Source organism: Orycteropus afer, unplaced genomic scaffold, assembly GCF_000298275.1.
Source record: "Orycteropus afer afer isolate SDZICR_OR568_19922 unplaced genomic scaffold, OryAfe1.0 scaffold00062, whole genome shotgun sequence".
Lineage (NCBI taxonomy): Eukaryota > Metazoa > Chordata > Mammalia > Tubulidentata > Orycteropodidae > Orycteropus > Orycteropus afer.
Genome location: NW_006921649.1, coordinates 8,457,296 through 8,468,588, shown reverse-complemented (window position 1 = coordinate 8,468,588; position 11,293 = coordinate 8,457,296). Strand labels below are relative to the sequence as shown.

At 39.2% G+C, this 11,293-nt stretch overlaps 1 protein-coding gene across 1 annotated transcript in view; it reads right to left on the bottom strand.

The window, feature by feature from the left end:
- DOCK2 (dedicator of cytokinesis 2) overlaps positions 1-11,293 on the bottom strand; it is a 669,066-nt gene that overhangs the window by 586,384 nt on the left and 71,389 nt on the right. The window contains exons 17-22 of the mRNA XM_007939749.2: positions 11,160-11,263; positions 8,389-8,572; positions 8,161-8,258; positions 5,915-6,004; positions 4,653-4,753; positions 3,480-3,614 (exon numbers count right to left, since the gene is read on the bottom strand). Of these exons, the coding sequence (XP_007937940.2) occupies positions 3,480-3,614; positions 4,653-4,753; positions 5,915-6,004; positions 8,161-8,258; positions 8,389-8,572; positions 11,160-11,263 (712 nt within the window). The remainder of the gene's footprint in view (positions 1-3,479; positions 3,615-4,652; positions 4,754-5,914; positions 6,005-8,160; positions 8,259-8,388; positions 8,573-11,159; positions 11,264-11,293) is intronic.

The following is an 11,293-nucleotide window of genomic DNA, read 5'->3' as shown; positions in this document are numbered from 1 at the left end:
CATGAGACAAAGTATATGTGAACTGCTGTATGAAAAGTGAATTTACTCTGTAAATCTTCACCCAAATCCTAATAAAAAAAAAAAAAAAAGAAACATACCCTTCCAAATTTTAAACCATGCAGTATGCTCTTGTTCTGTTCAAACAATGACCTCTTGGTCTATGTACAGGTTTCTCACGAGCACAATTATGTATTCTGGAACTCTCATTCTTTACAATGTTATCCATCACTTGTTATGATTCATATAGTCAATGCCTTTGCATAGTCAACAAAACACACATAAACATTGTTTTGGTATTCTTTGTTTTCAGTTAAGATTCATCTGATATTAACAATGGTATCACTCTTTCCACATCATCTTCTGAATGTGGCTTGAGTTTCTGGCAGTTTCCTGTCAATATACTGCTGCAACCATTTTTTAAATTATCTTCAGCAAAATTTTACTTTGTGTGATAATAATGGTATTGCTCAATAATTTCTGCATTCTGTTGAATTCTCTTTCTTTGGAATAGGCACAAATAGGGATCTCTTCCAGTTGGTTGGCCAAGTAACTGTCTTCCAAATTTATTGGCATGAAAGAGTGAGCATTTTCAGTTGCATCCATTTGCTGAAATATCTCGATTGGAATTCTGTCAATTACCAGAGCTTTTTTTCCCCCCCACGCCTTCAGTGCAGTTTGGACTTCTTCCTTCCACACTATCAGTTTTTAATCATGTGCTACTTCCTGAAATGCTTGATAATTGACAAATTCTTTTTGATACAGTGACTCTGTCTATTCCTTCCATCATTTCTTGATGCTTCTTTTGTCATTCAATATCTTGCCCATATAATCTTTCAATATTGCAACTTGAGGGTTGAATTTTTTCTTCAGTTCTTTCAGCCTATGAAATGCCAAGCATGTTCTTCCCTTTTGGTTTTCTAACTCCAAATGTGCAAAGCACATTTCATTATAATACTTTGTCCTCTTGAGCTGCTCTTTGAAATATTCTATCCTGCTTTTACTTTATCATTTCTTCCTCCTGCTTTAGCTACTCTCTGTTCAAGAGCAACTTTCCGAGTCTCTTGTGAAATCCATTTTAGTCTTCTTTCTTTCCTATTTTTTTAATAACTTTTTGCTTTCTTCATGTATGATGTCTTTGATGTCATCCCACAATTCATCTAGTCTTTGGTCATTGGGTGTTTAATGCATCAAATTTATGTCAGATGATCTCTAAATGCAGGTGGGATATACTCAAGATTGTACTTTGGCTCTCATGGCATTTGTTTTAATTTTCTTCAACTTCAATTTGATTTTGCATGAGTAATTGATGGTCTGTTCTGCAGTTGTCCTCTGGCCTTCTTCTGACTGATGATACTGAGTTTTTCCATTCCTTTTCCACAGATGTGATCTACTTGATTCCTATATATTCTATCCAGTGAGGTCCACATGTACAGTCACCACATGCCATTGAAAAAAGATATTTGCAAAGAATAAGTCCTTGATCTTGCAAAAATCTATCTTGGAATCTCTAGTGTCATCTCTATCACCAAAGCTACATTTTCTAACTACTGACCCTTCTTTGTTTCCAACTTTCAAGTTCCAATCACCAGTAATCATAAATGCATCTTGATTGCATGTTTGATCAATTTAAGACTGCAGAAATTGGTAAAAATCTTCAATTTCTTCATCTTTGGCATTTGTGATTGGTGTATAAATTAGAATAATAGTTGTAATAACTGGTTTTCCTTGTAAACATATGGATGTCACCCTATTACTGACAATGCCGTATTTCAGTATAGATCTTTCAGGCTAAGTGACTGGGAAAGAGTTGGCTCCTCAAAGTAGAGTTGATCTTAATGATGTGGATAGAGTAAAGCTTTTGGTACTTTCCTCTGCTGATGTGCTACAACTCAAAATTAAAAGAAACAGCTACAGATATCCATTAATAATCATAACATGGAATCCATGAAGTATGAATCAAGAGAAATTGGAAGTTATCAAAAATGAAACGGAATACTTAAAGATCAATATCCTATGCATTATTGTTGCTGCTATTGTTGTTATTTGCCGTTGAGTCAAACCCGACTCATAGCGACCCCTCCTTGGGTTTCTGAGGTAGTATCACTATGGAAGTAATTGTGCAACCTTCCTTCCGAGGAGTGGCTGGTGGGTTTGAACGGCCAGCCTTCTGGTTAGCAGGCAAGTGCTTTAGGCACTATGCTACCAGAGCTCCTAATGCATTAGTGAGCTGAAATGGACTGGTATTGGCCATTTTGAATCAGACAACCACATGATCTACTTTGCTGGCAATGGCAAATTGAAGACGAACAGCAAGTCCAGTCTACTCTCTGAATTTTTCAATAACATGAAATAAAATAAAGTCCTATTTCTCCTTAAGTAAATTTGAGTTGAAACTTCTTCACTTGTATTGATAAAAATCCTGACCAATATGTTCTCTATATGTTTTTATTTCTCATTACATACACCCAACACAATCACACAAAAAACAATCTCTAACTTTGCCTTAAAGCTAGGATGAAGATAAATTATTCTTTCGCAAGTTGCATATAAATGTCTCAATCTCTAAAGTCCTTCAAAATGGCAACTAACCCCTATGATACTGACCACCAAATAGCAAGTCTCTCAGGTGCTGTAACACATCAGCTCTCTCATTGGCCAGTAGGATCTCAAGGACAAACAGATCAATTGCAAAAACCTGCTCATCTGTCATGTAGAGCTTACTAACTCAAACCAAACTCACTGCCATTGAGTCGATTCTGACTCATAGCAACCCTCATTGGGTTTCCAAGGCAGTATCACTAGGGAAGTAGGTTGTCCAACCTTCCTCCCAAGGAGTGGCTGGTGGGTTTGAACCACCAGCCTTCTGGTTAGCAGTCAAGTGCCATAGGAACTATGCTACCAGAGCTCCTAAAAACTCACTGCCATGGAGTTGTACTTGACTCATAGCAACCTCTCCTTGGGTTTACAAGGAGGTATCATGGCTGGTGGGTTTAAACTGCCAACCTTCCGGTTAGCAGTCAAATGCCTTAGGCATTATGCTACCAGAGCTTCCCCTACAATTGACTAGAGCCAAATAAATGTCAAACCACCTGAGTTCTGCTCTCCCCAATCCTAGTCCCTCCATCACTGAATATAGAGTCCTGGTAAGTTTTCACCATATTTCAAATCAAAAGAAAATTTTAGATGAAATACAGAAGCGCCTCAAATCACAAATCACATTCATTGGATGGAATATAACTTTACAAAATGCTAGCTTCAGACTAACAGACAAGATTTGCTTTCTTTTTCTTTTTTCCCAAGTGAACTTGGAGAGTACAATTCTTTCATATGCGTAACTCTCTAAGTTGGATTTTTTCAAGTTGTTTTTGAGTGAAGGCTGGATATAATTTTTGGAAAGTGTTTCTCCAACAGTATCAATACTGTTATATCCCATAGGAATTGCAGAGCTAATCAATCACTCTTATATAACAAATACTCACTGTGAAAATAATTTCCTCGACCGAACAATGAACTTGAACACATATTCCAAAGCTTTCAGAGTTCTTAGGATTGGTTCACATTGCTCCCCTCTGCTGGAGGTATCCAAGTAAGTCTTCAGAACTGTCATCAATTTCCTGAATAAAGGATTATATTTTCAAAATATTCTCTTCTCAGCCCACAGCATGGTAATTAGTTTTCTCAGTAAATTATAAGGCATTCAATCAAAAGTTAAAGGTAGTAGTATAGTCAAGCTCAGTCACTCATTTGCAAGCATGAAAAATATCTTTGCTTAAAAAATAGATTTATTACAGAGAGTGAATCAGTATTTATTGCCCCTCAAAATAGGCCAGCAAAGAAAAACTAGCAGGGGAAAAAATCTTTTGACTAAGAGAACTAGATAAAATCAGGGTATAAGTGGGAATAACAGTGGTGATGTCTTTTTCAGTCTTTTTTTCCTATAGAAAATGTTCTTGTAATATCATAGAACTTCCTTGCTAAAAAAACTTTCCATGACTCTCTATTACCACCAGACTTCAAATTTGGCCTGGCTTTAAAAGCCCCTTCACAATCTGGCTTCCATCAGCCCTACTAGCATTATCTCCCATCCCTAACCCTATGTACCCTATATCCAAAGCATACTGAGCTACTTGTATGTGCACTTTCTTCTATCTCATCTTTGAATCCCAGTGCCTACACAAGTACATGCTCAATAAGTGATGGCTGAATAAATGAATAATTGAATGAATGAGTGGACACCTCCATGTACTCCTGTCATCATACTATTCATCCCAACCTATGGGCCTATATATTGTTATGGATATTCAAATAACCCAAACACTCTTTGAGAGAAAAGGGAGAACTCACAGCAGCTGGTTACAAAAGGAAAACACTCAAGTTCCTTGTGCCCTAGACTCCTGTGCAAATGTATACCAAAAAAAAACAACCAAACCCACTGCTATCAAGTCAATTCTGATTCATAGTGACCTCCATTGGGTTTCCAAGGCTGCAAATCTTTATGGAAGTAGATTGACTTCCACCCACAGAGCAGTTTTGGGTTTTGAACCACCAGTCTTCTGGTTAGCAGCCAAATATCTTCCTCACTACACCACCAGAGTTCCTTGTGGGAACATATAGGAGGTAAAAATGAAATTCCCATGTGCATAGTGACTTACTTGTAAGCCAAGGTAGCACTGAAATGCTGTTGAATGTAAGCCTCCAGAACAGTATTGAAATGCTGGAATTTCCGGTCAGCAATGAGTCCTATTATGTAGATCTGAGGAAGACGCAAGGAATCAGTATTTTCAGGGTAAACTCAGGAGAGGAAGCTATATTTATAAGGCATAGCTGAACCCCTATCAAAATTCTTTATTTTTCATGTCCAGGGTGCTATGACATGAAAGGATCTCATGGTCAAATAAATGAGTTTGAGAAATCCTAGGTAACCATTGTTCAACTGTTTTCTTTATTGTAGGACTTTTCAGGGTCTTCAATATACTTACACACATCATGAATCTCCAACAGTGCTATATGTACAGCACTTCCCTTAGTTATTTAATCAAAGTATCTTTTGTTCATGGACCTTCTTTCTGGTAGGGATAGCATTGCAAAGAGTCCTCTTAGAAAGCACTGGGTTAAGGAATGGTTGTCTCCAAACAACCTCTGTAAAAATCCAAATGCCCCTGGCATTTTAAGAGTTTATTGGTGACTGAGACTCAATTGAAGATATTTGGTATGCTTATTTTGATATTAAAATATGAGTTGTGATAAGGAGAGCAGGAAGAGACCATTTGGAAAGACAGAGAGAAGAAAGATATGAATAGCATACCACTATGAAAATTTCTAGGAGCTCTGGTAGCATAGTGCCTAAGACACTTGACTGCTAACCAGAAGGCTGGTGGTTCAAACCCACCAGCCACTCCTCGGAAGGAAGGTTGGGCAATCCTACTTCCATAGTGATACTGCCTCGGAAACCCAAGGAGGGGTCGCTATGAGTCGGGGCCGACTTGACGGCAAATAACAAACAACAACATGAAAATTTCTGGGTTCGCAAGAAGAGTGTAATGGTTCTGAGAAGCAGAGAATATGAGAAAGAAGAAGGCAAAGTGAAAGTTAGGAAACATATTATAGGTTTTATAACCTTGCCAGGGATGAACTTCTAATATTCATGCAAAGTTGATAGATCATTAACAGTACCCAGCTTCACTGTGCTTTTAATAGTACCAACTTGACATCAACACTTAAAATTCTTCTTTCACCCATCCTGGCCCACATGTTCAAATGAATTCAAAATGAATGAAAGGAAACAGCAGATCATTCATTGGCATGGTTGCCAAATGTTACAGTGTCACAAGAGGGACACAAGGGCCACAGTTGTCAGTATTCTCACAGTAGACACACACTAATGCCAACCAAATGTCTTTCCCCTCCATCTTACCAATGCATCAAAGACGAGGATATCATACTCATTACTTTGAGAATGCTCCATCATGATGTTGAAAAGGGCATCCAGAGTGTCTTGGAGAAACTAGACAAATAAATAAGGAAGAATACAGATGATCCATGAATCCCACTCTTAAGTGTTTACCCAATAGAATGAGTGCACACCTACCACAAGGCATGTTCAAGAGATCCATTGTAACACACACTAGGATAGCTATTATTAATTAAAAGGAAATCAAGTGTTGGCAAGGATGTAGAGAAATTAGAACACTCATACCTTGCTGGAAGGAATGAAAAACAGTGCAGCTTTTGTGGAAAATAGTTTGGCAGTTCCTAAAAAAGTTAAACAAACTACCATATGACCCAACAAATCCCCTCCTAGGTACATACCAAAAAGTACTGAAAGCAGGGACTCAAACAGGCAACGCATACCAATGTTCTTTGCAGTGCTATTCACATTAGCCAAAAACTGGAAACAACTCAAGTGCCCATCAACAAAATGTGATATATCCATAAAATAGAATAGTGTATGACACAAAAGAGCAAGCATTGTGTGATCTCACTTATATGAACTATCTAAAACAAGAAAATCCATCAAGATAAAATAAGATTAGTAGTTACCAGGGACCAGGGAAGGAGAGAATGGGGAGTTCAAATAAATGAATGAACAAAGAGATCATTACAATTTTATTCTAACAGCCAGAAATTGAAGCAATCTAAATGTTCATTAGCAGAGAATAATGACTATACCATGGTATTTTCACACTACAGAGTACCACACAGCAACAAAAACGAACAAAGTACTTTAATATGCAACAATGAGAATCATTCTCATAGACATTGTGTTGAGGGAAATGTCTAGCACAAAAATTTTCATTCTTTATGATTCATTTTTATAAAGTTCAAGAAAGGCAAAAACCCATCCATGATGATGGTAATCTGAATAGTGGTTACACCTAGGAAGGAGGTGGCTATTGACTGGGAAGGGGTACAAGGAAACAAAACAACCTACTGCAAAGCTGAACATGTTCTTAATCTTGACCTGGGTGGTGGGTACATGGGTGTGTACACATATAAAAATTCACTGAGCTGTACTCTCAAGCTAAATCTCTATACATACTTTCCTGTATGTGTATTATGCTTCATAACAACTTTTTTTTAAGGAAAAAAAATAAGGAAGAAGAAAAACAAAGCAAAAGTGAGACAATGGAATTTCTTCCCAGATGATTTCTCCAAGCTGCCCTAAAGAAACAGACTTTATAAAAGAGGTTGTCTGGAGAATTTCTCTGTCATTGTTGAACCAGGTAAGGGGGTCAATAACGCACAGTAAGAGCACTGATTTGGAATTCTACCACTGCTTCTCTATGCATGGGCAATTAAATAAAAACTGATTTCCTTCCTTCTTAAAGGATGGCTCAATATTTCCCACATACCCTATAAAACCGTTTAGTCCCAGAGCTCCTTGCTGTACCCAGGTCATGATGGAAGCAAGATCACCAAGACTGTTGGGAAACACCTGTCCAAATTCATATGCTGCAGAGGACAGCTGCTTCCATTAGACTTGCACTTAAGACATTTTATATTCTCCACCACCATGTGGATGCAACACTGCGCCTGACATTTGCATTGTTTTTCTGCTTGTTTCACTTAAAATGTGAGCCTGATATGTTTCCTTTTTTCATCTTTAATACATGATGCTCTCTGAGCAAAAGAAACCACGAGACTTGATTTCTAGCATCAGCATGCAGGTAGTACTAACAGATCCCACTATTATAGCAACATGTAACAACAAAAATTAGTTAATAGTTACTATTTATCGAACTTTATATGTTTTACATGCTTTACTTCAACTACTATGTACTGTATGTAAGAAACTGGCTGAATAATTTTTAAATATTATCCCCTTCAATGCTCATAACAGCCCTGAGAGGTACATCATAGTTATAATATTGTCACATACAGTGGCAAGTAGCTGGGCTGGAATTGGAATCTAAACCCAGACTTGTCTTTTCCCAGAGACAGAGAACAATCATATGCTGTTCAGCATTCAGTGCCACTGAACCAAGATACATGCCCATATTTCCCAATAAAGTATCCCTATGGCAACTTGAGACACTGCACCCCATTGTCAGAAAAAAGAGTTGTCCCATTTCCTTCAACAGCTTATTTCTCCCCAGAAGCCCCATGATTTGAAGCTTTGTTATTGGTAGATAGATCTAGATAAGATGAAGCCCCACTGACCTTTACCACCTCTTCTCCATCCACGATCTTCAATTTTTCTAAATTCTCCTGTAGCAGTTGAGGTTTCATACGCCACTTCAGCAAACCCAGCAAGCCCACTAAAATACATTTCAAATAAGCAGAATTACTATTGGTGGCCCAATGTGTTCTTATCAGAACTTCTTGCATGTGTGCACATGACCATACACACACACACACACACACATACATTCCCAATGGTTCCATTACCATTCTGGGTGAGCTTTGTGGAACACACCAGGGTAGAAATGGAAAACACATCTCGGGAGCTGACAGAGAGCCCTCCGACGCTGCTAGAACTTCGGCTCAAGGTGGACCCCTTGTTTTCCATGTGGTGTCGATAAGAAGGAAGAGTCAGGTAAGCACTGGCATCTTCCATCTTCTTGCTGTCCCCCTGAAAACAACACTTCGGTTACTGCCCCAAGCTAAGAATACCAACCCAAGTTTACACAGGGTTTGCTGTGGCCAGATTACAGGCTGCAAAGTATGGAGGATCAGAAATAGAGACGGAAATCATCAAAGAGCAACAAACAGCAGTTGGTAAGTAAGGGCTGTTTTTCCACTCAACAGACAAGTAGCCAAAGTTATGTTAAAGGAAAGGAGGCTGATCCACCTGAAGAAGGCTCTGCGAACTTCATTAAAGCAAAAAGGAAACTGATGGTTCCCAGACAAGGCATTTTAATTCATCATGAGCTTTTGGAGATCACAACACATGCCCCAAGCAGGAGATGGAATCAGTTTAAAGTAGAAGTTCAGCTAAGGCAGGAGAGTCAGCCCATCCTGGAATCTAGACCCCCACTCCACGATTTACAAGTATATGTCATTTTGGATACATTCGTTGGCCTCCCTGTGCCTCATCTGGATGCAAATGGTTAACACATTTGGCTGCTGACCAAAAAGTTGGAGGTCCAAGTCCACCCAGAGGCACTTTGAAAGAAAGACCTGGTGATCTACTTCCTAAAATTTAGCCATTGAAAACACTGTGGAGAACAGTTCTACTTTGACATACAAATGAAGTCACCATGACTTGGAGTTGACTCAGCGGTAACTGGTTATCCTAAGGATAATACTGTTACCTATTGCTACAATTCTTGTGAGAACCAAAAGGGATAATGTATATAAAGGACTTAGCCGAGTTCAAACCAAAAACCCACTGCCATCAGATTGATCCCAACTCCTAGCGACCCTACAGGACAGAGTGGATCTGCTCCCATAAGGTTTCTAAGCTGAAAATCTTTACAGTAGCAGACTGTCTCATCTTTTGCCCATGGGGCAGCTGATGGGTCTGAACTCTTCTAGTTAGTAGTCAAATGGTTTAACCATTGTGCCATCAAACCTCCTTTTAGCAGTCACTTACTGACACATAAGTCCCTAGAATGCTGAAATGAATCATTAGAGGAAGAATTACAGTAGAACGTTTACTACACCCTTACTATGCACCAGGAGCTGCACTATGCCTCAGTTCATCTCATGTAAGCCTACCAGCAATCACATGAAGCTGACAGTGCTGTCATCCTGTTTACAGATGAAGAAACTGAGACTTAAGGAGGGTGAGTAAATTGAAAACTGCCTGTAGCTTGGCCTTTACCTCCAGTGAGGTCACAATCTGGTAGAGAAAAATAGCTTTCAAGCCAAGAACTACCTTGCTATGTAATAAATAAGAAAACACATAGTTGTACCAAAGAAAGGGTTTTTTTCAGAAAAATCAGAGAAGAGTATCATGTGATGAGGCTATGTGTTTGCCATGTGAACCCACAAGAAAAAGGGTAATTTCAGCCTGCAAGTGGAGGAAGTCAAATTCAAGGGTTTAACCCTTGTGTTGACCATTTAACCTTGTCCTATTTCACAGCTACATGTTTGCCTCCATCCGGGTGCTGGCAGAAGCACCCTGATGTCACAGGAGGAGTGCCAGGAAAGTGTGCAGGTAAGATCAGGGCAATCCCTTCTCCAGTTCTCAAAAACAGCCTGTATCTCACTATGTAAAATAATAATGGTGATATTCGCACACCCTTTATAGTATATGGGCCCTTTCACACAGTCTATCTCACTGCATCCCCACTTAGGAAAAGCTGAGACTCAGGAATACACATGATATGATCTTGGATATTAGTAGCAGCAGGATTGAGCTGAAAATTCTAGTAGTTTCCCATTAATTAGACTATGACATCTCTCAAATCCTTCTTGCTTGTCTTCTATTCAATCCTCAAAAGTCCTTACAGAGTCAATAACCCATTCTCTGTGGAATAACAGCTTTTATCCCTTATTGACTGCTCCTGGATACCCATCATTATCATGTTTACACACACTGTATCATATAGTACCCCCAGTTATTCAAGGAGGGCTCATAGATGAAGAAACACATCAGAGAGGTTAAGTTTTTGTCCAAGGTCACATAGCTAGTAAGTGGTGCAGTCAAGGTTCAAATCTTTGTGTGTATGATTTTGGGGTCCCTATTGTGAACCACAAGGAACTCTGGTGGCATAGTTGTTAAAGCATTAAGCTACTAAACTAAAGATCCATGGTTCAAACTCACCAGCCTCTCCACAAGAGAAAGTTGAAGCAATTTGTTTCTGTAAAGATTTACAACCTTGGAACCCTATTCGGCAGTTCTATTCTGTCCTAAAGAGTCACTGTGAGTTGGAATCAACTCGGTGACAGTGGGCGGTATGGGTGCTGTGAACTATGGAATCCCTGGGTAGTACATATGCCTAACAATCTCAGCTACTAACCAAAAGGCCTGAGGTTCAAATCCACCCAGTGGTGCCTCCAAAGAAAAGCCTGGCAATCTACTTCTGGAAAATAAGCCATTGAAAACCCTATGGTGCACAGTTCCACTCTGACACACATGGGGTAACCACGTGCCAGAGTCAATTCAATGGCAACTGGTTTACTGGACTGCTAACCACTAAACATCATGTCATTGCCCCCTCACTTCCTGTGTCACCCTCCCTGCAAACAGAACTAATTCCAGCTCATGGCACCTTTAGAACAACCAATTCATGACATCCATCATGCAGAGTGGTTCCATCTTCCTTCATCAACTTCACATAGGACATGGCAAAGTTCTTTTCTCCTTTATCTTTAGCTGGAAATAACACGGTATGGTCAAGAAAGT